At 31.5% G+C, this 27,262-nt stretch overlaps 1 protein-coding gene across 16 annotated transcripts in view; it reads left to right on the top strand.

The window, feature by feature from the left end:
* The window catches only part of LOC123267677 (titin homolog), a 59,311-nt gene continuing 32,049 nt past the window's right edge, over positions 1-27,262 (top strand). For 2 of the 16 annotated variants that reach the window (XM_044732423.1, XM_044732421.1), the window contains exons 1-7: positions 3-434; positions 3,121-3,250; positions 7,655-7,982; positions 10,130-10,561; positions 11,322-11,679; positions 11,950-12,330; positions 12,399-26,594. In XM_044732423.1, the coding sequence (XP_044588358.1) occupies positions 422-434; positions 3,121-3,250; positions 7,655-7,982; positions 10,130-10,561; positions 11,322-11,679; positions 11,950-12,330; positions 12,399-26,594 (15,838 nt within the window). In that variant the 5' untranslated portion in view covers positions 3-421. Of the gene's footprint in view, positions 435-3,120; positions 3,251-5,270; positions 5,827-7,654; positions 7,983-10,129; positions 10,562-11,321; positions 11,680-11,949; positions 12,331-12,398; positions 26,595-27,262 lie in introns of those variants that run through there. The other 14 variants (XM_044732436.1, XM_044732434.1, XM_044732425.1 and 11 more) reach the window with 14 other exon arrangements.

Below are 27,262 nucleotides of genomic sequence, written 5' to 3'. Positions count from 1 at the left end.
CGGGCTGTCGTCCCAATCGTCGGGGTCTCGAGCTTTTGCTCGGGAGGTGTGCGAGGGTGTCAGATAGAATACGTCATACGCAACTCATCAACTTTATCAAACATTTAGATACCGAAATCACCTACTGCTCTATATAGTGAGTGGTTATTATTTATTAAACTGTGTTTTATTTATTTTTATTATTTCATCGTAAATATAAACAAGGAAGTTCTTCTTTTAAGTAGTATCAAGTATTATAAGAATAAGAACAAGAACAAGAACGGGAACGAGAGTTTAAGTAATAGTGCACCTAGCAGAAGAAATAGCTGAGACGAAAAGAAGAAATAAAGTGAATTAATTTAAAATAAATAAAAAAAAAAAAAAAAAACAGTGATATGCTGGGGTTAAGATTAAGAATCAACAACCAAAACATCTAGGCGGCATGACCTTAGCAGGTAAAAACAAACACTTGTTTCTTCTTTATTATTTAATAGATTTATTTTGATGGTTTTTAATTAAATTAAAAGATATTTTACAATTTTTTTTTAAAGAAATTTTTTTAAATTATTATTATTATTATTATAGAAATGTGGAAATTGAAAAAAATATTTTTTATAAGAAGAAATTAAAAAATTGTGGGTGGAAATTAAAAAAAAAAAATTGTGATTGGAATTTTAAAATTACATTTATATAAATTTATTTTTTTTACAAAAATTAGAAATTTTAGTAGATTTATTTTGATGATTTTTAATTAAATTAAAAGATATTTTACAATTTTTTTTTAAAGAAATTTTTTAAAATTATTATTATTATTATTATTATAGAAATGTGGAAATTGAAAAAAATATTTTTTATAAGAAGAAATTAAAAAATTGTGGGTGGAAATTAAAAAAAAAAAATTGTGATTGGAATTTTAAAAATACATTTACATAAATTTATTTTTTTATAAAAATTAGAAATTTTATTAGATTTATTTTGATGATTTTTAATTAAATTAAAAGACATTTTTCAATTTTTTTGAAAAGAAGAAATTTTTAAAAATTATTATTATTATTATAAAAATTTGGAAATTACAAAAAATATTTTTATAAAAAGAAATTAAAAAATTGTGAGTAAAAATTAAAAAAAAAAAATTGTGATTTAAATTTTAAAAATACATTTGTATAAATTTATTTTTTTATAAAAATTAGAAATTTTATTAGATTTATTTTGATGATTTTTAATTAAATTAAAAGACATTTTTCAATTTTTTTGAAAAGAAGAAATTTTTAAAAATTATTATTATTATTATAAAAATTTGCAAATTACAAAAATATTTTTATAAAAAAAAATTAAAAAATTGTGAGTAAAAATAAAAAAAAAAAAAATTGTGATTTAAATTTTAAAAATACATTTGTATAAATTTATTTTTTTATAAAAATTAGAAATTTTATTAGATTTATTTTGATGATTTTTAATTAAATTAAAAGACATTTTTCAATTTTTTTGAAAAGAAGAAATTTTTAAAAATTATTATTATTATTATAAAAATGTGGAAATTACAAAAAATATTTTTATAAAAAGAAATTTAAAAATTGTGAGTGAAAATTAAAAAAAAAATTATGATTTAAATTTTAAAAATACATTTGTATAAATTTATTTTTTTATAAAAACTAGAAATTTTAGTAGATTTATTTTGATGATTTTTAATTAAATTAAAATACATTTTACAATTATTGAAATTAAAAACAATGTTTTTTAAAAGTAAAAATTAAAAAATTGTGAGTGTATAAATTAAAAAAAAAAAACTATAATTGAAATTAAAAACAATGCTTTTTAAAAGAAAAAATTAAAAAATTGTGAGTGTATAAATTAAAAAAAAAAATTATGATTGAAATTTAAAAAATACATTAGTATAAATTTATTTTATAAAAACTAGAAATTTTTCAGATATTTAATAATTTTACACTGAAAAAAAAAATATCCAGAAATGAATTTCTTGGCTGAAGAATTTGTTAAAATGATCCACTTAAATTGAATAATATTAAAGTTAGTCGACGTTTTTAATTTTTTGATTTGTTTTTTTAATAATTAAATTAAAACAAAAAAATATTAAAAAAAAATTGCACTTGCAATTTTTCAGGTTTTTTCTAATTTTTTCAATAAAAAAAAATTCTAAAAATTTTTACAAATCAGCTAACTTAATTTTTATTTAAATTTATTAATTTTTTAAGAAAAAAAATAAACATTATTAATTTTATTTAAGATAAATAAAAATTTTTGTGATCAATTCAAATAATTCTTTAGACAAGGAAATAAAATTTCAATTAAAAATATCTGTTCTTGTATCAATAAAATTTTTTTAATAATATTTTTTTTTCTCTTAATTTATAATAATTATTTCAAAAAATTGAATTAAGTTTATTTTTTTGAATAATAATTTGAACTGTTTTTAAAAAGACTATTTAATTTAGCCGCGTGTATTAATAGAGATAGATCTGATGGGTTTGACACCAGGCTGACATTAAAAAAGTAATCCAGTAAATCCAGTGTTTCAGAAGTGAAGAAAAAATTGATTGATCCAATTTTCTGTTATGCTGAAGAAGAAGAAAAAAGAAAAAAAAAAGAGTTTATTTACGTTTGTTGAATGGTCTTAAATAAAGTATTTTCTCAGCCAATTTGAGTATGGGATTACTCACGTTCCCGGCAATTGGTGCCAAATGCTCACGAGCTTGCATATTTCTTCCCGGCAACTTTTAACGAATATGTTATAAGTTATGCATAAAATTTAACTAAGTATAAGTATGATGTAGGTGTGTATTTTATTTGTGCAGTAGATCTATGCAAATAATAATGTCTTCTTAAACTCGGTATAAATATCATTTTTGCCAGAAGGGTGAGTTATTAAAACCGTGAAAATACCTGGACTCACGTACTCATTCTCGCTGGCGACGTATTATATAGTATGAGCACGCGTTTTAGCTGCGGTGGGTCATTTAAAAGGGTATTTTTAGATTGCCGGCGAGTCGAACTTGACGACTTGCTTGTCGAGGGCATTCTTGTGTAAAGAATTTTTTACACCACCTGTCAATCTTTTTTATTATAATTATTTATTAATTAATAAGGTAATAAATAAATAAGTACGGTAATATTTATTTTTAGGCGGGAAGAAATCTAGCGAGAAGAAATGGGAGGACGAGGAAATAGTTGTCAGTGCACTTGCTGGGGAAGATGTAATTGTCGAGTTGAAATTAAACCCCGAAGATTCTCGAGATCCTCAACACTTTTTACTGTAAGCTATCAATTTTATATTTTTTCTGAAAAAATAAAATTTAATTTTTACTATACGGAATTTAGAAGAGCTAATGGGTAAAAAATAGTATATTAATGAAAAAGTTAACTTTATTTAAAAGAAGAAATATTGAACAAATGAAACAATTGTAAGAATTTTTTTGTTTTGATTGAAACTAAGAAATTTTTCTTGATTTTAGTAAACCTATATTATTAAGAGAATAAGCAAACAATACATAATTAAGAAATGACCTTGTATCTTGTGATCTATTGACATTTTTAAAAATATAAGCTCATCCCGATGTTACACTTATTGAGACCTTTCATTTGAGTACCCACATCAATTTTTCATATATTTTATATATTTATATATATAATATATATGAATATATGAAAAATATATCAAAAATGCATGTGGGTACTCAAATGAAAGCTCTTGATAAGTGTAACATCGGGATGAGCTTATATCTTTAAAAATATCAATAATTAAAAAATGACCTTGTATTTTGTGAACTATTGACATTTTTAAAGATTTAAGCTCATCCCGATGTTATACTCATCGAGACCTTTCATTTGAGTACCCACATCAATTTTTCATATATTTTATATATTTATATATATGAATATATGAAAAATATATCAAAAATGCATGTGGGTACTCAAATGAAAGCTCTTGATGAGTGTAACATCGGGATGAGCTTATATCTTTAAAAACGTCAATAGTTAAAAAAGTACAATACAATTTAAGTCATTATTTAATAAAGCAAAATTTTATTTATTTATAGTTCACATAGTGACTGAAAAATTGCTAGTTTTATTTAATTTAAGAACTTTAATGCTTGATTAAACACGACGAAATTTTTTAAAATTATTTTATTGATTGATTTCTTCTTTTGAATAAAGTTAACTTTATCATCACTGTATACAAGTACAGTAATTTTTTAGACACAATTTATTAATTTTTAGGAATTTAAAAATAATTATAGTCAATTAAATTAAAAAATCACAATAATTGTAAAAATTATTTGCAAAATGCTTCATATAGAATTGCTAAAATATTCTATGGGTAACTTTTTTCTTCTCTTCATTTTATTTTCTTTCATCTGTCCATCAATTTCTTCAATTAATTCAAACAAAATACCTTCAAACAACATTAAAATTTCAAAAATGATTTTTTTTAAAATCAACTAGTATTTCTTCATACCTATAATTACTGTCAGCCATTTCTTCCGTAAGAATTAAAAGAAAATAACCTTAATCCCAAAGAAGAAATCTTTAATTAAAAAAATCATTTTGAAAAGTTAAATTATGTTGAATCTTATAAAAAATTTCTTGAGTTAAGAACATTCTTCCTCAATCAAGAATTTTTTTCTTTATGTTTTTAGTACCTAACTAAAAAATTAAAAATTACAGTAAATCCTCTAATTAGATTAGTTAAAATTAAGATTATTTATTGCAATGACCTTACTATTATTATCTATTATGCATATTATATATTCCGGTAAAACTCTCAACGCAACTTGATCTACGACACGATTCTTAAAGTTCTAATGAATAAAATAAAAGAGACTATCTAGACTAGACTAGACACCTTCTGACGATTAAAAAGAAAAAGAAGAAGAAGAAATGAGATAGTTTCAATAAATAAAGAGACAATAAAAAGAGAAGAAAGATGATTACGAAAGGGAGACTTGTATGACGTATCTGAGCTTGTGTCGCTGTCGCGGCGGCTAAATTCGACGATGTTGAATCTCAGATCTTAGTGATTGAAACGAGAAGCTGAAGCAGGCTCTGAGGAGCTGCCCCTCTACTTACTAGCCGAGAAAGAGAGCACCCGGGATAGATCTTCTCGGAGATGATCTAGGAATTCTCAGTTGTGGCTCAGCCAGATCGCCGATCATCGATTTCCCTTTTTTTAATTTAATTTTTATTTCTTCATCCTTTATTTTGAATCTGGGTTTAAATATTAATATTAATATTTATATTCTTCTCGGGTTATTTTAAAAACAAAGTTATCTATTTAAGTATTATTATCAATTCTTATTTCTCCCTTTATTTCACTTGCCTTGACATCTTCGTTATGTCAACTAACTGGGCGGTCTCGTTCTTATTTAAATGTGTGGGCGGCGTGCGCAGTAGTACGCTGGCGCGAAGCTAACCGATTGACTGACAGTCAAGCGGGGGCGACGAGGCCGGCTGATAACTTTTAAACTATTTAATAATTCGCAAAACGGGTGCCTTGATTTGATAATTATTTCTTCTTTTTATTTTCATTGCTTTCCTCTGATTTTATCGATGAAAAATTCCCTATCGAAGTTTTGGATCGATTGAATGTTACGTAACTTGGTTTATTTTTTTCATGACTAAAAATGCGATGATTTTTTTTTAGTTTATTAAAATGAGGACTGTGTTAATGAGTAGTGCAAATGAATCACCTGGATAGTTTTTTAAACTTATTTTGTCGAATGGTTGTGGGGCGAATTGAGTCGTTGATATGGGGAGTCAGTGCTGTAAGTGTGAAAAACAGAATAAAAATCAAAAGGTGACAGGATTTAAATTGGATTCTTCTAAATTTCGGTATGATTTTTTCTTAAATTCAATTTTTATTTCTTCCCAATTACAATTTTAAATCTTAAGTATTATTTCCTCTTAATTCAATTTTATTTCTTCTTAATTAAAATCTAAAATATTTATTTTATTTCTTTTTAATTAAAATTAAAAATTTAAAACATTATTTTTTTTCAATCCTATTTCTTCTTTAAAAAAATAAAAAATTATTTTTAAATTTCAAATAAAAATAATTAAAAATTAAAAATTTGGAAATTTTTTTTTTTTTTTATTCTTTCTTAATTAAAAATCTAAAATATTAATTCTTTCAATCAATTTTCTACTTCTTTTCAATTTGAAATAAAAAATTAAACAATAAACTTCCTTAATTCAGTTTTTATCTCTTCTAAAAAAATCATAATTTTTTTATTATTAAAATTTTTTTTCTTCCCAATTTAAATCTAAAATATTAATTTTCTTTTTCTTTTCAATTAAAATTAAAAATTTAAAACATTAATTTTTTTCAATCCTTTTTCTTCTAACTTGAAACTTTAAATCCATAAAATTAATTGTTATTTCTTCCCAATTAAAATTTAAAATCTAGAAAATTCTTTTTTTTATTTTATTTTTTCTTAATTAAAAATCTAAAATATTAATTTTTTTAATTAATTTTCTATTTCTCCCCAATTTAAATTTAAAAACTAACCAATAAACTTCTTTAATTCAGTTTTTATCTCTTCTAAATAAAACTCTTAATTTTTTTATAATTAAATTTTCATTTTTTCTTAATTAAAAATTTAAATATTATTTCTTCTTAATTCAATTTTTATTTCTTCCCAATTAAAATCTAAAATATTAATTTTCATTTTCTTCCTAATTTAAATTAAAAAACTAAAAAAAAACTTCTTTAATTCAATTTTCATCTCCTCTAAATAAAAATCTTAATTTTTTTATAATTAAATCTTCATATCTTCCCAATAAAAATTAAAAATATTTATTTCTTCAGTAAATTTTCTATTTCTTCTCAATTAAAATTAAAACTCTAGAATATAAATTTTTTAGAATAAAAAATCCAGTACATAAATTTTCTAAAATTCCATCGAAGCAAAATAAAGTTGATTTATTAACTGACATGCGTTGACAACGAGTAAAAAAATTCTTTGGTGTTGAAAAGAGATTTATAGCTTCATTCAACTGCAGAAAAATTTATCCAACTTTCCAATAAATAAAAAATAATAATTATGTTATTAAATAGAAAATTTTATCCATCAATTTGAATCAATACATCAATAATACCAGCAAGTATATTGATAAAGATATATTGACGTATGTTGAAAAAAGAAATAGTCTGATTCAAGGGTAGACAATGACACGTTGCTCTAGAAGAGTATATGCTTGTTGGCGAAGATCCCTAGATTTGATTTTATTTTCTTTACCGGCAAGTAAGCCGAAATTCACAGTGTTATGTTGTGTGGTGTGTACTATGTGCTAAGTGTAACACAACTGTACACATTAGACCAGCAGACGATGGATGAACGAGCAGCTAGATCACCACGGCGCTAGAAATATCACGGACTAAACTAAGGGACGAGGGGAACTATACTGCCGATGGTGCAATCGTGTTTCTTAACAGTGCATATAAACTTCAATGATCATGTCATGATCAATAATCAATAAATCACATGTTATATTTTATTTATTATATACTTCATTATAAAATAACTCTATAGAATTATTATGAACATGTTTCTATAATTATACTGCCACTGTTGGTAGTTCTGCTTAACCAACACTTTATTAATAATTATGACGGTATTCTAAAATTATTCAGCTAATTTAATTGGATAAAAATTTTCAGTTTCCGTGGAGACCAATTGATGCCCTCAGAGCGCTACAGTGTTCAGCCACGTGGAAATGTTGTCCAGTTAACGTTGAAACAGTCCCAGAAAGACGATACCGGTCAATACTCGTTGGTTGCCAAAAAATTGACGACTAATTACTCTGACTGTAACGATATTAGCATTGAAGGAGTTAGGAAAAAAATACGAATGAATATTCGCGAAGCCAGTGATGACCCTGAAGAGGGTGAACCTCCGATATTTGTACGAAGGCTCACGGACTTGGCTGTTAAAGTTGGTACGAGGACGCGGTTTCTTGTTGAAATACGGAGCTCTTCAAGTCCAAAGGTAAGTCCTAAAAATAATTATGTTATTTTTGTTAAATTATGCTCAAAATAACAGGCTTCTGGTCATTTTTACCACTTTTTTTTAATGAAGAAATAAGGAGGTTTTTTTTTTGTAAGTTTCTGGGCTGTATAAATAAAATTTTGCTTTGTTAAATAATAACTTTTGTTAAATTTCACTGTACTTTCTTAACTATTGACGTTTTTAAAGATATAAGCTCATCCCGATGTTACACTCATCAAGAGCTTTCATTCGAGTACCCACATGCATTTTCATATAATTTGTCACATATACATATATATATAATATATATAAATATACAAAATATATGAAAAAAAGATGTGGGTACTCAAATGAAAGGTCTCAATGAGTGTAATGTCGAGGTGAGCTTATATCTTTGAAAATATCATTAGTTGACAAGATAGCAATGTCAGCTCTTAATTATTGACATTATTAAAGATTTAAGCTCATCCCGATGTTACACTCATCGAGACCTTTGATTTGAGTACCCACATGGTATTTTTTATATATTTTATATATATATATATATATATATATATATATATATATATATATATATATATATATGTTATTTGTGAAATATATAAATATATGAAATATATAATATATAAATATATGAAAAGTTGATATGGGTACTCAAATCAAAAGTCTCGACGAGTGTAATGTCGGGATGAGCTTATATCTTAAATCATTTCTTAATTATTGACATTTTTAAAGATATAAGCTCATCTTAATGTTACACTTATCAAGAGCTTTCATTTGAGTACCCACATGCACTTTTTATATATTTTTCATACATATATATATATATATATATATATATATATATATATATATATATATATAATATAATATATATAAATATATGAAAAATTGATGTGGGTACTCAAATGAAAGGTCTCGATGAGGATAACATCAGGATGAGCTTATATCTTTAAAAATGTCAATAGTTCACAAGATACAAGGACATTTTTTAATTATTGACATTTTTAAAGATATAAGCTCATCCCGATGATACATTCATCAAGAGCATTCATTCGAGTACCCACATGCATTTTTGATATATTTTTCATATATACATATTACATATATATAATATATATAAATATACGAAAAAATGATGTGGGTACTCAAATAAAAGGTCTCGATGAGTGTAATGTCGGGATGAGCTTATATTTTTAAAAATGTCAATAGTTCACAAGATACAAGGTCATTTCTTAATCATGTATCCAGAGATAGAGAATTTTCGAATGCAGCCTAAATACTTATAATAAATTGACTATCGTTGAGAATGATATGAAATCTTGAAAAGATACAAATTCAAATCAAGACCTTTCCAATTACACTAAATTTTACTAAAAAAAACCTATTTTATTGGTTTTAACTCTTGATTTAAACATAATTTTAATATTATCTTGATACTGACGAATTTTATAATAATTAGTGATTTATTATCAGAATAAAAATACCGATAGATGAAACAAATAAAATTTAAATTGTAATTGTTAATTTAAACTGAATAGACAGTGAATAAAATACCCGGAAGACTAAGCTTGAAGAGTCACTGACATGCATAAATTTGGTTTAACGTTATATCCATAGAGCAGCACATTCTGAGTTGTTAGTAGTTGAAGTCCGTGTGCATAACGAATTGCCGGTAGTATAGTACGGTAGTCTATGCGTCTGGGACAAATCTGTACCATACTATAATAATAATAATAAAAATAACAATAATAATATTATAATATAATGTATAAAGATAAATCGGCTTGTACGTGCATTTACGAGGTACATGAACTCTCTCCATAGTCTTCCGCATTGCTTGCGCCAATCGGGAAATGTTTGAGTCACAATGTAATCATTAGAATCTAATCTTGGCATGTAGCTGATCATTTTGCTGATAAATCTATAAATACAAATTTTCTTCTTTTAAATTTTAAATTCATTATTACTTACTGAAGAAATAATTATTGCGCATTATCGACTTAAAATAAGATCCCTTTGTCTTATTGATAAATAAATAATGACCAGATTGATTATTTTTATTACCTATTTTAAGAATTTAACAAGTATATTATTAAACTAAGAAGATATCTTAATATCTTAATAATACAAGTAAAATTTTACAGGTAACATGGCACCGAAACGACCAGCAGATCCAAGCTGGCTCAAGATTTTCCTTCGTTCACGAAGGAAACTTCTACTGCGTCGACGTAGCTCCAGTGATGGTCGAAGACCAGGGCCACTGGACCTGCATGGTGGAAAATGTATACGGAAGATCATCATGTGTGTCTTGTCTCAGCGTTATAGTGCCTAAAGCTTACAAGCGTCCAGAATTTGTCGAAGAACTTCGAGCGATTCTCACAGAAACTGGCACAGTTTCGCTGGAGTGCAAAGTTATCGGGGTTCCAACGCCAGTTCTTAGGTGGTTTAAAGACAGCAAGGAGATTAAAGCTGGAGATGTTTTTGCGCTCACTGCTAATGCTGATGATCCGACATCTTTGGGTACTTACACCTGTCAGGCAGACAATTGTATGGGAACTGCATATTCTTCTTCCAAAGTAAGTCAATTTTTGTATATTATTGTAGCTAGGAAAAAAAGATATCAAGCTAATTAATTTTATTGCCCATATTTATATTAATAAATAATTAATTATAAACTAGCAACCTTGCAGTCACTATTATGAATTATAAATAAATAAAATTTTGCTTTATTAAATAATGACTTTTGTTAAATTGTACTGTACGTTCTTAACTATGATATTTTTAAAAATATAAGCTCATTACGATGTTACACTCATCAAGAGCTTTCATTTGAGTACCCACATGGATTTTTGATATATTTTTCATATATACATATATATAATATACATAAATATACAAAATATATGAAAAATTGATGTGGGTATTCAAATGAAAGGTCTCGATGAGTGTAACATCGGGATGAGCTTATATATTAAAAAATGTCAATAGTTCACAAGATAAAAGGTCATTTGCTTAATTATTGATATTTTTTAAGATATAAGCTCATCCCGATGTTACACTCATCAAGACCTTTCATTTGAGTACCCACATCAATTTTTTATATATTTATACATATTACATATATGTATATATGAAAAATATATCAAAATGCATGTGGGTACTCAAATGAAAGCTCTTGATGAGTGCAATATCGGGATGAGCTTATATCTTTAAAAATGTTAATAATTCTGAAGATGCAAGGTGATTTTTTAATTATGTATCTAGAGATAGAGCATTTTGTCATATGACTATCCTGGACACAAAATTTTGCTTATTCTGACGGAATGTTTCATTCAGGTTCATGTGGTAGGAAGAGGAAGCAGAGAAGGTTCTCTAAGACCTGCGGATACACTCAAACCTTCTGGACCTCTCCCAGTGTTCAAAAAAATTCTGAACGACGAATGTTGTAGAATCGGCGACACCATAACACTGACCTGCCAAGTCCAAGTTCCTCCCTGGCCCAAAGTGATCACTTGGTACAACAAAGAAGGCAAAGTGGAACCGAGCGAAAAGTACCACGAAATAGAAGACGGGTTAGGAACTTACTCCATTGAAATACGTGGTGTTGAAGCTATGGACGAAGGCGAATGGAAATGCGTTGCTACCAGCGCTGAAAATGTTATGCAATTCACGACTTGCTACGTCGCAATGTCCGGTGAGTTTAACATCATAATTAAATAGAAAAATTCTTGATCTGAAAAAAAAAAAAAAAAAAAAAAACTAATTTGATCCAAGAAAAAAATTCTTGAACTTAAACATTTTTTTTTTATTTGAGTAAATTTCACTTTTTATACAAATTTTTCATCTTGATTCAAGAATTGAAACTCTTAAAAATGATTTTTTTATTCCAAAATTTTTTTTCTCGAATCAATCACAATTTTTTTCATCAAAAAATTTAATTTCTTATCCTAAATTTAATTTCCAGTCCCCAAGAACTACAGAATGCCCCGTTTCATGGAGAGTCTCAAAGCAGTCTTAACTGAAGAAGGTCTTGTGTCATTTGAATGCAAAGTCGTTGGCTTTCCCACCCCATTCCTCAGATGGTTCAAAGACGGCCAAGAATTGAAACCCGGAGATGTTTATCAGCTCACTGGGACCAATTCTTTAGGATCTTACTGCTGCATAGCCCGAAACTGTATGGGCGAAGCTAAAAGCACAGCAGAGCTCACCGTGGAGGACATTCAGAACCAGTTAAATGAAGAAGAACGTCTTCAATTACTGAGTTTCAACCAAGTTCCCAAGTTTATAAAAGGCCTGCGGAGTTGCGAAGCGCGAATTCACGAAAATTTCACTTTCACCGTTCAAGGTAACTATCTAAAAATAAAATTTCTTCTTTAATTTATTTAAAAATATTTTTTACAAATTAATTTACAGTAACGGTATCTCCCAAACCGACACTATCCTGGTTCCGCGACGACGAATTAATCACCTCAAGTGATAAATACAAAATAATCCAAGAAGTTTTGGGCAATTGTCACCTCGAAATCCAAAAACTAGAATTTTCCGACCAAGCTGAGTGGAAATGCATAGCCGAAAATGACTTTGGTCACAGTATAACTTCATGTTTTCTAAAACTAATAATCCCGCGGCACTTTAAAAAGCCTAAATTTCTCGAAAGCCTACGCGCCATTTTGTCGGAAGAAGGCGCAGTTAATCTAGAGTGCAAAGTTATCGGCGTACCTCAGCCCGTATTAAAGTGGTACAAAGATGGCGCTGAATTAAAACCGGGCGATATTCACCGTATAATTTCCGGGCAAGACGGAACTTGTTGCCTAGGAACTTACACATGCGAAGCTACAAATTGTATGGGCTCAGTAAGCAGCTCAGCTTCATTGCTAGGCTTTGAGGACCGCGTTTCCCTAAAAAAAGAAGAAACACAAGAACCAGTGTCTCCCCCACTCCACGAATTAGCTAGAAACTTATCACTGTCCACAATTCATGAAGAAAGAACGTCCCAATTATACGACACGCCTCAAACAGATCATTCAATCACAATGGACGATCGCGGGGAAGTTTCCTTTAGTTTCGACGGAAAGGAAGTCTCCGTAAGTCTTTACGAGACTCCGGATCTTACCGAAGAAGAAGCGATTCAGATTGTTGAGATGTACGCTGACCAATTGTCCGAACACATTACAGAAGGGAATATAATAGAGCTTCCTCCGATGCGCTTTATGAAAGAAACTTCAACTTCCGGGAACCTATTAATGGAAGCGGTTGTTATTGACGTCTCTTCGGATTATTTTGTCGCGGATGAAGAAGCTGATGATTTGCGAACAGAAGCAGATGTAGAAGATGTGTCTATAATGGACGATCAAATGCACAGCATCCTTTCTTCATATTCTTCTCCTTTAGGAGCGGCTCATGATCATGAGCATTCTGGTGAAAGAACTCCCGTTGGTTCTCCCGTTGGTCCTCCAAGACCTCCAAGGAAGAAAGAAAGGTCTGGCAGTGGTTCTTCAAAGAGCGAAAAGAGTGAAAAGAGCCAACATAGAGTCTTAGACTGGTCTGAAAGCTACCACAGCGCTAAAGAACCCTCAATTCAAGCCCAATTGTCGCTCCAGAGTCAAGACAGTGTTGATGCCTTTGCTGACGCTTTGTCTTCTGATGGACTAGCCAAAGTTTCCCGGGAGTACGACAGAGAAATAGCTGCGATTATTAATGAGGCTGAAAAGGGACTTAGTGAAGAAGTTTTTGCTGCTGCGTTTAATGAATCTGATAAGAAGAAGAAGAAGAAACGTTCTAAAGGCGGTACTCCGATGTTGTCTTCTAAAACTAGCTCTGAAGAGTCTTTCACGGTTAATGCGGATGGAAGTGAAGTGGGGAAAAGTAAAAGAAGTAAAGAGGGAAGAAAAAGAGATCGGAAAGACAGCGCGGGAAGTAATGGAAGTGTTAAAGAAAGAGGAAAAAGAACTAGAAGTCGGGAAGTGGAAAAGAGCTTGATGATTGAGGATATAAGAGTGGAAAGAAGCGAAGAATTTAAAACTCCCGACTTGTTTAGCCAAGCGGAGATTAAGTACATTGATGAGGATGATAAATTGTCGACTGCTTCGTCATTTGCGACTGCTGGAGACGTTTCTGAGTCTAAATCTACGACGAGGAGTCAGAAAGAACGGTTGTATGAAAGGATTAGAAGTCTCAAGGGTCCTGTTCTTGTTTTAAGAGAAACTTTGATTGACTTAGAAGGTATTTTAGTGAGTTCTGATGATGAAAATTTGATCCAGGGTTTGATTATTGAGAAAATTGTAAGACCTATTGAAGATCTTTGCGAGCAAATGTCTGTTATTGAGTCTAAAGCTGTAAAATCTGCTGGAGACAGATCTTTTAACCAAGGAATTAGAATTTCATTGCTAGATTCAATTGGTGGACCTACTGAAGAACTGCTTAGAGGTATAGAATTGATAAAACGACACAGAGGAAGAACTTCTGAGGATCTAAAGTCTGATTTGATTGTCTTGGAGTCACTTACTGACCCAGTTGATGAAATCCTTGCTGGATTGGCTAAAATTGAACACGATTTAAGGAGCAAAGAAGGCGATGTTATGGCTACTGTGCCCCAAAATCCAATTGTTTTGGAACGGACTTCTCGCGCTGTTTGCCAAATAGGAGATCATGTTGATGCGCTAAGAAGAAATCCAAGATTAAATAACTTAGCTGAAGTAGTCAGCGTTACAGAAAGACTTGAAGCGGTTTACAAGAACTTGAGTTCGTTTGTTTCTTCTTTGTCGCTGAACAAAGTTACCGGTGTTCTTGAAAGCAATGTTGATGTTCTTTTCGTTGAGACTTTGGTCAAACCTTTAGAGGGGCTGTCTCGTGCTCTGAATGAGCTTGTAGCTTCTCAGGTTGACCAAAGTCAGGTTATTAAGGTTGATGATCTTCAGAAGTCTATTTCTGAGCTGAAGAATAAGTTGGAGACTTTGAATGTAGCTCTAGAGACTTATGAAGCAGAGTCTGGAGAGCGGGGAGTTACTGAAGGAAGCCGGGAGTTAGTTGGATACTTAAAGTGGACTATGGAGGATGCTTTTGATAAATTGGTGAAGTTGCAGAAAATTAATGAAGCTAAGGTTGTTTTACTGGATGATCTTGCATCAGTTCCTACTTCTTCTGATGAAGAAGCAAAAGATCAGAATATAATTACGGAGCTTGATAAAGAAGATCATAAAAGTGGTGCTTTAGAAGAAGAAATAAAGATTCTAGAAGAAAAAATATTTGAGCAAAGTATTGATGAAGAAATTGAGTCCCAGTTTAAAGAAGAAATAACTGAGAATTTAGACACTGTTATAAAAGCTAAAGTTAGAGTTGCAGCTGAAGAATTGCACGCCTCAAAGCGCTCAAAGTATAGAAACAGAATGGTATCAATAGATTCAATAATGCCAGAGCTTGATGAAAGTTTGCCTCTTCCCGAAATGCTGCTAGACCCTTTAATAGATGTCCAAGCTAAATTAAACGTTGCTTTGCGTCATTATGAAAATGAAGCTCCCAGTGATCAGTCATCTTTATCAATGACTGAATTATCAGGCTGTCTTATAGAGCTCAGAGAATCTGTAGCTTCAGCAGTTCACGTAGCCACTACCTTAAACGTCCCGGATGTTATCAACAGTATCGTAGAACTCAGAGAGCCTTTATTAGACCTGCAACTAGCTTTAGCTTCCGGAACTTCTGCTCAAGAATCTAGTTTGATTGAGGAAAGCGCTAGGCCTTTAAATGAGCTCAATGAGATAATTTCAGCTGTAATTAGGTCTTCTTCAACTTCAGAAGCTTCTCAAGTTATCCTGAACCAGGTTTCAAGGATGATGAGTGAGATTCTTGAACAGCTTCCTGAAATACCGGATAAAATGGCTGAAATAGTGGTCAAAATGGTCCCTATTGCTCCGTCGGTAGAAGTAGAGCAGGCTGCTCTGGCGCTAGGGAGCGTGCATTACGCTTTATCTACCGCGGTAGAAAAGGCGGGAAAGTATAGGCTTGTAATGGAAGATACTGATGGTAATAAAACGACTGCCGGTAAGTTAGTGACCTCTATTGACGGCCTTAGGCAATCTATTGGGAATTTAGCAGTCGCTATTTCTTCTCCGCTGGTTCCTGAAGAAAAAGCTTTTGAGTATGATATTAATCTAGCTATTGAAGAACTTGGAAAGCTTCAGGAGCCTTTATTGAGTTTACAGAAGGTTCTTTTGATTGAAAAACACGATCCTGAAGAAAGACACGTCTTGAATGACATTACAAGCCCGCTAAAAGCTTTGAAAGAAGCTGTGTTGAGAATTACTAAAGAAAAACGCGCTTCTGTTGTTGATCTTCTTGAAGATGTTGAGAAAGATGTCGCTTTGGTTGCTATGGAAGCTTTGAAGGTAGCGTTGGTCGGTAAAGTAGATACCGAAAGTTCAGTTTCTGATTCAGCGCCTGGAGAAGTTCCAGGTATTATTTCAAAGTATCTAGATCCGATTGAAAATTGGTTATCGACGGCTCTGGAAGAGAACAATGAGGAAGAAACTAGTTCTTTGGTAGTTCCGGTGATTGACGAGCTGAAGAAATGTTTGTTGAAGATTGTAATTCAGTCTTCTTATTCAGAACCACCGAGTGACACTGCGTTGATAGAGAAATTTGCGGAATTAAAGGAACCTTTGATGAAAGTCAGGGAAACTATTGCTGAGCATCATGAGCCAGATGATGTTCAGGTTCTGGAGAATCTTGTTCAGCCGACGCAGCATTTGTTGCAGACGATTTTAGAAACTTCGACTATGTACAAAGCTACTAGTCTTCTTCAGGGGGTTATTGAGGTTTTAGAGGAGCTTGAAAATCAAATTGGGTTGTCAATTAAAATGGCAAAGTATGCTAAAGAGCTCAGGGGAGTTGTTAGTACGATAAAAGCGGATGAGTTTGATGAAGAGGTTGAGAAAATGGAGTCCTGTTCGATTACTGTTAGGGCTGAAGCTCATGAAGTTGATGTTACGGAGGTTGAGGAGCTGTCTAGAGAAGACTATACGGAAGAAATTAGTGATGAGAAGTATGATGAGGTTGGAGATGAAGAGAAGAGAATTGGGGATGAAGAATTGTTGTTGGAGAGGTTAGAAGATGATAAAGAGAAAGTTAGTGAAGAAATAAAGTCTGGTGATGATTTTAAAGTGATTGTAGGTGAAGAAATGAATAAAGAAGCATCTAGTAGTAATAAATCAAAAGTTGGTGAAGAAAAAATAAAGTCTGGTGATGATTTTCAAGGAAATTTGAGTGAAGAAATGAATAAAGAAGCATCTAGTAGTAATAAATCAAAAGTTAGTGAAGAAATTAAGTCTGGTGATGATTTTCAAGCAAATTTGAGTGAAGAAATGAATAAAGACACATTTAAAAGTCTTGTGGAAGCATCCAGTAATACTAGTAGTACTAAATTAAAAATTGGTGAAGAAGAAATAAAGTTTGGTGATGATCTTCAAGCAAATTTGAGTGAAGAAATGAATAAAGAAGCATTCAGTAGTACTAAATCAAAAATTGGTGAAGAAGAAATAAAGTCTGGTGATGATCTTCAAGTAAATTTGAGTGAAGAAATGAATAAAGAAGAATTTGAAAGTCTTGTGGAAGCATCAAGTACTAGTTTGGTTAAAAATGAGGAGTTAAAAATGAAAGCATTGGTTACTTTGAAGGAAGATATTCAAAAATCTCCACCATTGGTTAGTTTGAAGGAAGATATCGAAAAATCTCCAACATTGGTTAGATCGGAAGAGTTGGATCTCTGGACCTTGACAATATTGAATCCTCTTGATCGTTTAGCTGCATCAACGCTGGCTTTAGACAGGTCTATAGATGAAAAAGTTCACGAACTATTGTGTCGACCTTTAGATTCTTTACACAAACAAATCGAACTTGTGGAGTCGCAGATAAATCGCCCGGCTGGTCAGTCGCTTGAAAATGATGTAGAAACGATTATCGAAGGGTTTTTGTCGCCGTTAAATCAAGTTGAAACAGCTCTTATAACTGCAGCTACTGAAATTTGGCATGAAATTCCTTTAGAAGAGACTGTGAAGAAATATCTGCAAGATTTGGCAGAGTCGTCATCTGATTTGTGCAAGCAATTGGATTCATTGAGAAGGAAATTAATTACTGAGGCACCTGAACAAATTGTTCAAGTTCAAAAAACTGAGGCTTCATTAATAGAAACTATTTCTGCTGTTATTGTACCTTTGGAAGGGATTCAAGAGTTTATTGTTAAAATGTTAGCTGAGGATTTGGCTAAAGAACAAATTGATGTTGAGATTCAAGATCGGGATAATTTTAGCGACGCTAATGATACTATTAGTAAGAAGGATGTTAGTGAAGTATCTAAGGAATTATTATTAGATCAAGATGATAAATCGGAGGGTGATATTAAGCAGATTGAAAAAACTACCGCGAGACCTCTTGAGGAACTTATTGAGGCTATTGTTGATCCTGCTAGTGTTAGGAATTCTACTACGCCAGATGATATTGAAGAGATAGATGGCGTTGCAGCTGGAGATGAGATTGAAAAGGACAAAGAAGAAATGGTGAAGTTTGAAGAACAAGACTCAGAAATATACAAAGAAGTTGTTGGTCCTGAAAGTAAAGAAGAAATATACAAAGAAGTTGTTAGTCCTGAAAGTAAAGAAGAAATATATAAAAAAGTTGTTGGGACTGAAAGTAAAGAAGAAATATACAAAGAAGTTGTTGGTCCTGAAAGTAAAGAAGAAATATACAAAGAAGTTGTTAGTCCTGAAAGTAAAGAAGAAATATATAAAAAAGTTGTTGGGACTGAAAGTAAAGAAGAAATATACAAAGAAAAAGTGAAAGAAATGACTTTAAAAAGTTATGAAGAAATTCAAGAATCCGTTCCAACGGAAATTTCTTCTGATATTGTTCAAGATCTTCAACAATATAAGCTTCAAGTTACTGAAGTTGAAAGTCTTGAAGAACTGACTCTTCAACAAGGTACTGAGATGCCAGTGATGGATTCAGGAGACTCTAAAGAAGACAATAATGGTTTAATTGTTCAAGAAGTTCAGGAACAAACTGTTAGTTCAAAAGAAGATGATGTTTTAACGGGTGAAGAAATGGTTGAAGGTGATTTTGTAGTAATTCAAGAAAATAGTAAAGCAGCTTCTGAAATTCTCTTGAAAGAAGAAGTAAAAGTTGTGAAAGAAGAAATAGAAGTTGTAAAAGAAGAATTGGAAGTTGTAAAAGAAGAATTGGAAGTTGTAAAAGAAGAAATAAGCAGTAAAGATCTTTTGAATAAAGTTGAAGGAATTGTTAGAAGTGAACTTGACCGACAAAATGCTACAGTACTTGAAAATGAAGAGTTGATAGACAATGTAAAAGTAGCGGTTGAAGAAATGATGGTCAAATATCCGCAAATTTGTCAAGTTAATGTTTTTGAAGAAAGTGTTAGAGATGTTGTTGTAGAGGAACTTCAAAAGATGAAGAGTTTCCAGGAAATTGAGAAGATGGCTGTGGTGGAATCTGATGAATTTAGTGAAGAAAAGATAAGGGAAATTATTTATGATGAAATTTCTAAGCAAAATGTTAAGCTGGTTGATGAAAAGGATCTTTTGGAGGTTGTTAAAGGAAAAGTTCAACAAGTGATTCTTCAGGCACCAAAAGTAGCTCAGATGTTGAGTATTGAAGAGAATATCCGTGAAATAGTTACGGAGGAATTGCATAAATTTGAAGGTAAAGTAAAAGCTGAAGAAACAACTTTGGGTGATTTAGAAGTGATTGCTAAAGAAGAAATGAGTCAAAAAGTGGCAAATATTGTCGCCGCTGATATTACAGATGAAAAAGTTGATGAGCTTGTGATTAAAGAATTGCAAAAGCAACGAGTGGAATTATCTGAAAATAAGCTTGTGGATGTAGTCAAAACTAAAGTGCGGGAATTGGTTGTTATTTTGCCGGAAGTTAAGGAAGAAACAGTATTGGAAGAGAATATTAGAAATATTGTTGCTGAAGAACTGAAAAAAGTAGCTTTGGGAGTTGAGGATGTGCAAAATTTGGTAAAAGCTGAATCAAGTAGTGCGGAAGGAATTATTCAGCCGATTGTAGGAGAGAATTTTGAAGAAAAAGTTAAAGATATGATTGTCGAGGAGTTCAAACGACAGGAATTCTATCCTATTGAAGATCCTCTTGTTAAAGAAATTAAGATACAAGTTCAGGAGATTGTTTTATTGTCTTCTAGTTCTTCAGATGACAGAATTAAAGAAGAAATCCTTGGAAGTATTGTTTCTGCAGAAGTTGAGAAACAGGTTGCTGTTTTGAAGGATGTGGAGGGTCTTAGTGAAGCTAAGCAATCTCAAGAAACTGCTATCAAGGTTGGGATAGATAAAGAAGATAATGTTAAAGAAGAAATTGAAGATCTGGCAAGAATTGGTAAAGAAGAACAAGCTAAAACAGATATTCAAAAAGAGAAGGAGCATGTAGAACAGAAACAAGGTGTTTTGAAAAGTTTTGTAGTGTCTGAAGATATGATTAGAGAGGAATTGAAGAAACAAGATCTTTATCCTGTTGAAGATCCTTTGGTTAAAGAGATCAAAGCCAAGGTTGAAGAAGACATTTTGCTTTCTTCTTTTGTGCCTGAAGAAATGGTTCAAGAATTGATTTCTGTAGAAGTTAACAAACATGTTGCAGAATTGAAAGAAATTGAAGTTCTTAACAAGGCGAAGGAAGTTTCAGTTGTCTCGCAAGTTAAAAAAGAAGAAGTTTCTTTAAATGAGGCTAAAATTGAGAAATCTGATGTCAAGGATGTTAAAAGTCAAGAAGAAATAAAAAGTATAGGAATTTCTGAAGATATGATTAGAGAGGAATTGAAGAAACAAAATGTTTATCCTGTTGAAGATCCTTTGGTTAAAGAGATCAAAGCTAAAGTTCAAGAGGAAATTTTTTTGTCTTCTCATACGACGGAAGAAAATATTCCAGAAGAAATTATTCGGGATTTGGTATTAGTTGAAGTCGAAAAGCATGTGGCTAAAATAAAAGAAGTTGAAAACTTTGGAAGTGTTCAGGATAATTTAAGTGTTTCTCATGAAGAGGGGAGAAGAAAAGAAGATCAAGCTTCGCTTCAGGAAGAAGCAGGAATTAGCATTGAGGAAGATGAAAGTAAAGAAGGTAAAGGTAAGAAACAATCAGATTTATTACAACGATTGGTTGTATCTGAAGATATGATTAGAAATGAGTTGAAAAAGCAGCAGCTTTATCCAGTGGAAGATCCACTAGTTAAGGATATTAAAACTAAGGTCCAAGAAGTTATTCTTATGTCCTCCCACACTTTAGAAGAAAACATTCCGGATGAAATTATTCGAGAGTTAATTTTGGTAGAAATTGAAAAACATGTTGCTGAATTGAAGTATGATGATAGTATCAATGAAGTTGAAGGAAGTAAAGAGTCAATTGGATTGCTTCAGAAAGAAAGTGGTTCTAAAGAAGAAATAAAAGATGCAATTGGTTTGCTTCAAAAAGAAAGTGTTTCTAAAGAAGAAATAAAGGATGCAATTGGTTTGATTCAGAAAGAAAATGTTTCTAAGGAAGAAATAAAAGATGATTTGACTTTAAATTTGAAAGAGAAAATTGAAAAAAGAGTACAAAAAGATGAAGTAGCATCTCAAAAACAGATTGTTGAGCCAAAAGATATTGTGATGGAGACTCAAGTGCTTGAACAAGAAGAAAAGACGGCTATAGTTTCTCAATACACGATTTCTGAAGAGAAAATTCATGAGTTAGTTATTAATGAAATCGATAAACAAAATGCTAAGTCGATTGTTGATAATGAACTGAAAAATAAAATCACTTTAGAGATTCAAAAGTTGATTATTAGTCGTCCAGAAATTGTTAAAGAAGAAACACTTGAAAGTAGTGTTGGAGAAATTGTACGGGAAGAAATACAAAGGCAAGCGAAGTTAGTGGAAGAAAAGAAGAAAATTTCTGAAGATGTTGTTCATGACATCATTATTGCGCATTTGAAGAAACAAAATGTTAATACTTCTGAAGAAGCTGATATTTTGAATACAGTTGAGGAAAAAGTAGAAAATTTGATGGGCAAATGTCCGGAAATGTGTACAGTAGATGTAATTGAAGTTACTCTTGAAGAAATTGTCAGAGAAACTTTATCTGAAAGAGCTACGAGTCAGAAATTGAATGTTCTGACTGTTTCATCGGAAATTCATGAAGAAGTTCCTGAAGAAACTATTCATGAAATGGTTATTGATGAAGTTCATAGGAAAAATATTGAGCCTACTGAAGAGTACAGAATTATTGAGAGAATCGAAGCGAAAATACAGCAATTGATTCTTCAGCATCCTGAAATATCTGGCTTGAATTTCCTTTCTGAAAAGGTTCATGATTTTGTGGAGGAAATTGTGGAAGAGGATAAAGCGGAGGTTGTTGAAATTGAGAAGTTACTTCGAGCTGAAGAAGATAAAAGAGAGATTGAGGTTTTGGAAATGCCTTTGGTTTCTGAAAGTGAAAAGATTGTAGAGGAAGAAATTGGTGAAAAAAGAATTAAAGCTGAAGCGAAGGATGTTGATGATTCAGAATCTAAAATATCTAAACGGGTTATTACTGTTGATACAGAAGTATGTGAAGTACAAAAAGATGAAGAAGTTGTTGATGCTACTGTTGAAGAAGAAATCAAAAAATCTCTAAGGGAAGTAGACAAAAAGTCTGAAGAAACAATTGAAGTGTCTGAAGATAAGATTCAAGAAGAAAATAAACAAAAAATTGAAGAAATTGAAGATAAAGATGGTGGAAAAATTAATAAAGGTATATCTGAGAAGAAAAAGCGAGAAGAAATTGAAGAAATGGGTGATAATGATAAAATTGTTCAAGAAGAAATCAAAAATGAATTTATTGAAATTGTTGAGCAAGTTAAAGTTGAAGAAACATCTAAAAAGAAAGTTATTGAAAGTGAAGATAAGATTAGAGAGGTACAAGAAGATAAAGGTTTGGAAGAAATGGATAGGAAGAAAGAAGAAATTAAAGAAACTGTAATTAATCAGAAGAAAGGTTTGGAAGAAATGGATGTTAAAAAGGAAGAAGAAATTAAAGAAACTAAAGTTGATCAGAAGAAAGAGAAAGTTCAAATTTTAAGAGTTCCTTCGGAAACTCACGCTCACATTTGGGAAGAAATGGTTCATGAAATAATTGTCGGAGAAATTCATAAATTGAATATTGAACCTTCTAAAGAAGACAATCTTATAAAAGCTGTTGAGTTTAAAGTTCAAGATTTGATTGCTCAGTTTCCGGAATTGTCTAAGGAAGAAGTTATAGAAGAAAATGTGAAGCACATTGTAGCTGAACAGCTACAAGAAGAGAGGGCAAAAGCTTCTGAATTTGATGAGACAATGGATAAAGCACAAGTAGAAACAAAAGTAGAAGTCTTGCAAACTCCTGCGACGACTCAGATCCAAATTCCGGAAGAAATGGTCCATGATTTGATAATTGAAGAGCTTCAGAAACAAGATGTACAAATTTTAGAAGAAAATAATTTGGTTAAGGCGATAGAAAGCAAAGTTAATGATTTGATTGCTCAACATCCGGAAGTATCTAGAGAAGAAATAATAGAAGAAAGTGTTCGTGAAATAGTTACTGAAAAATTACAAGAGCATAGAGCTAATGTTCTTGAAGCTGAGAAGCTTGAAAGAGCTCAAGCTGATGAGCTGAAGAAGAAAGTTGAAGTGCTGAATGTGCCTGCTTTGACCCAGGTTGAGGTTCCTGAAGAAAATGTCAGGGATATGATTATCGAAGGGTTCAATAAGCAAAATATTGAACCTCTTACTCATGAAAATCTTGTTAAGGCTGTTGAGGCTAAAATTAAAGACTTGATTGCTCAGCATCCTGATATTCGTAAGAGTGACGTTCTTGAGGAAAATGTCAGGGATATTATTACGGAAGCTTGGGCTGAGGAGCGAGCTAGTGTTGTTGAACAGGAGAAACTTGCTGAGGTTAGGGAAGAAATTGTTAATAAAACGGAAGTTGAAGTACTGCGTATGCCTGATGAACCTGCTAAGATTATTGAAGAAATTGATCAAGGAGTTGATGTTAAGGATGCTTTGAAGGTAAAAAGAAAATCATCTGATAAAGGAGAGGATAAAATGGAAAAAGATAAGCGGGAAGAAGAGTCTCCTAAAGATAAATTAGAAAAAAGTAGTAAAGATGATGAAGAAAATAAGAGAGCTTCGGTTAAAATTAAATCTAGAAAGTCTGAGGTCGAGGATAAAGGTGTTGAAGATAAGAATCGAGATTCTATTAAAGGAAGGAAGAAATCTGACGATAAGAATAAAGAAGAAATACGACGGACGTCTTTGGAAGAAAAGACTGAAGATAATGGCGAAGATGTTGATAAAAAAAGACGAGAATCTTTGAAAAAATCTGAAAAGTCAGAAGAAAAGAATGATGTTGAAGAAAAACGACGATCTTCTTTGAAGAAAGAAGCTGAAAATAAAAAAGAGATTGAAGAAAAAACTCGAGATTCTTTAAAGAAGAAACATTTTGAAGAATTGGGTGATGAAAATAAAGAAGGAGAAAAACGACGAACTTCTTTGGAAGAAAAGGCTGAAGATAATGACAAAGATGTTGATAAAAAAAGACGAAAGTCTTTGAAAAAGTCTGAAAAGAATGAAGAAGCTGAAAAGAAGAAAGATATTGAAGAAAAAACTCGAGATTCTTTGAAAAAGAAACATTCTGAAGAATTGGGTGATAAAAATGAAGAAGAAAAGCGACGAACTTCTTTGAAAGGTAAAGATAAGGATATTGAAGAAAAAACTCGAGATTCTTTAAAGAAGAAGAAACAATCTGAAGAATCTGATGATAAAAGTAAAGGTGTTGAAGAAAAAAGACGAACATCTTTGAAGGAAAAAGTTGAAGATCAGAATAAGGATGTTGAAGAAAAACGACGAGATTCTTTGAAAAAGAAATCTGAAAAGAATGAAGAAGCTGAAGAGAAGAAAGAGGTTGAAGAAAAAACTCGAGATTCTTTAAAGAAGAAACATTCTGAAGAATTGGTCGATAAAAACAAAGAAGAAAAGCGACGAACTTCTTTGAAAGATAAAGATAAGGATATTGAAGAAAAAACTCGAAATTCTTTAAAGAAAAAGAAACAATCTGATGATAAAAGTAAAGATGTTGAAGAAAAAAGACGAACATCTTTGAAGGAAAAGGCTGAAGATATGAATAAGAATAAGGATGTTGAAGAAAAACGACGAGATTCTTTGAAAAAGAAGTCTGTAAAGTCTGAAGATAAAGATAAAAATCAAGAAGAAGAAAAACGACGAACATCTTTGAAAGATAAGGAAGAAAAATCTGCAGATAAGGGTAAAATTGAAGAAAAACGTCGAACATCTTTGAAAGAAAAGGACGAAAGTAATGACAAAGATGCTGACAAAAAAAGACGAACATCTTTAAAGAAGAAATCCGAAAAATCTGTAGATAATGATAAAGGTGTTGAAGAAAGGCGGCTGTCTCTTAAAATGAAGTCTGAAGAAAAAGAAGAAACAAAAGTTAGACAGCTAGTTAGCCAAAAAACAGACAAGGAATCTAAAATAATTGATGCGCCTAAAGAAGAAAAGGAAGGACTTAAAAAAGATAGCATATTTCAATTGGACAAACCTGTTGTACAAAAGACTGATGAAAAATCACGAGATACCAAAGAAGAATATCAAAGAGTCAATGAAGACAATCAAGTAGCTGCTAAACAACCGGATTTGAAATTACCAAAGGCAACTGTAGATTCAGAATTAGATTCTGAATTTTCTGAGTCTTCAGTATCAACTTTGAAGAATGTATCTACCAAAGAAAGATATAAGCGAAGTAATCCTCCGATGATAGAAATAGATTACGACGAATCATCACCAAGAGAACCATCTCGGCGTTCAAACTTGTCACGGAAGTATCGCGATTTGGAATCAATTGAGCTTGATGATAAAAGTCTGGGCGTGTATTCTACAGACACCAGTCGGACGGCAGGAGTCTCTCATGGCCCGCGAGATCGCGGGAAGAAACCTTCTTTCTGCACAAAACTGACCGACAGAACCGCAGCCGAGAGTTCGAGGATAAAATTAACTTGTGCTGTTCTCGGAGAACCTGAACCTGCAGTTTATTGGTTAAAAGACGGGAAGTTGCTACCGCCATCTAGTAACAGGCATGGAACTACGTTGGAAAATGGCATGGCGTCTTTAGAACTCTACACTGTAAGACCGTCGGACACTGGAGAGTACTCTTGTATTGCAAGAAATCCTCACGGCCAAGCTTGTACTGAAGCTAAGTTGAAGGTTTACGCCGGGTATGAGCCTACTCCGACGACTCCAACGTTCACCAGGACCATCAAAGACACTTATCTTCGCGAAGAAAACACTCTGGTCCTCGAGTGCCGGGTTAGGGGTCAACCGACGCCTGCAATAACTTGGCTGAAGGACGGACAAGTTTTGGAAATAAGCGATCGCTATCAGCAGTGCGATTTGCCCGATGGACTTTGTAGATTGAAGATTTTTAATCCTGATTTTTATGACAGTGGTCTGTACACTTGTCGCGCGGAAAATGACACTAAATTGAGTGATCGGACGTCGCATTTAGTTGACTTTGAAGCTACAGGTGAGAAATAGATCACTTCTTTTTTGATAAATTTTAAGGTTGATATATTAGAGTTGGAAAAAATAAAGACACTTTAACAGAAAACTTGTCAACTAATGATATTTTTACAGATATAAGCTCATCTTGGTAATACACTCATCGAGACCTTTCATTTGAGTACCAACATGCATTTTTATATATTTTTCATATATTTATATATATAATATATATAAATATACAAAATATATGAAAAATTGATGGGGGTACTCAAATGAAAGGTCTCAATGAGTGTAACATCAGAATGACCTTAAATCTTTAAAAATGTCATAAGTTAACAAAATACAATGTAATTTTTTAATTATTGACATTTTTAAAGATATAAGCTCATCCTGATGTTACACTCATCGAGACCTTTCATTTGAGTACCCACATGCATTTTTGATATATTTTTCATATATACTTATATATAATATATATAAATATATCAAATATATGAAAAATCGATGTGGGTACTCGAATGAAAGGTCTCAATGAGTGTAACATCAGAATGACTTTATATCTTTAAAAATGTCATTATTTAACAAAATACAATGTAGTTTTTTAATTATTGATATTTTTTAAGATATAATCTCATCCCGATGTTACACTCATTAAGAGCTTTCATTTGAGTATCCACATGCATTTTTGAT

This window comes from Cotesia glomerata, linkage group LG6 (genome assembly GCF_020080835.1).
Source record: "Cotesia glomerata isolate CgM1 linkage group LG6, MPM_Cglom_v2.3, whole genome shotgun sequence".
Lineage (NCBI taxonomy): Eukaryota > Metazoa > Arthropoda > Insecta > Hymenoptera > Braconidae > Cotesia > Cotesia glomerata.
Note: the sequence above shows the minus strand (reverse complement) of the source record. Positions and strands in the feature narration are given on the sequence as shown.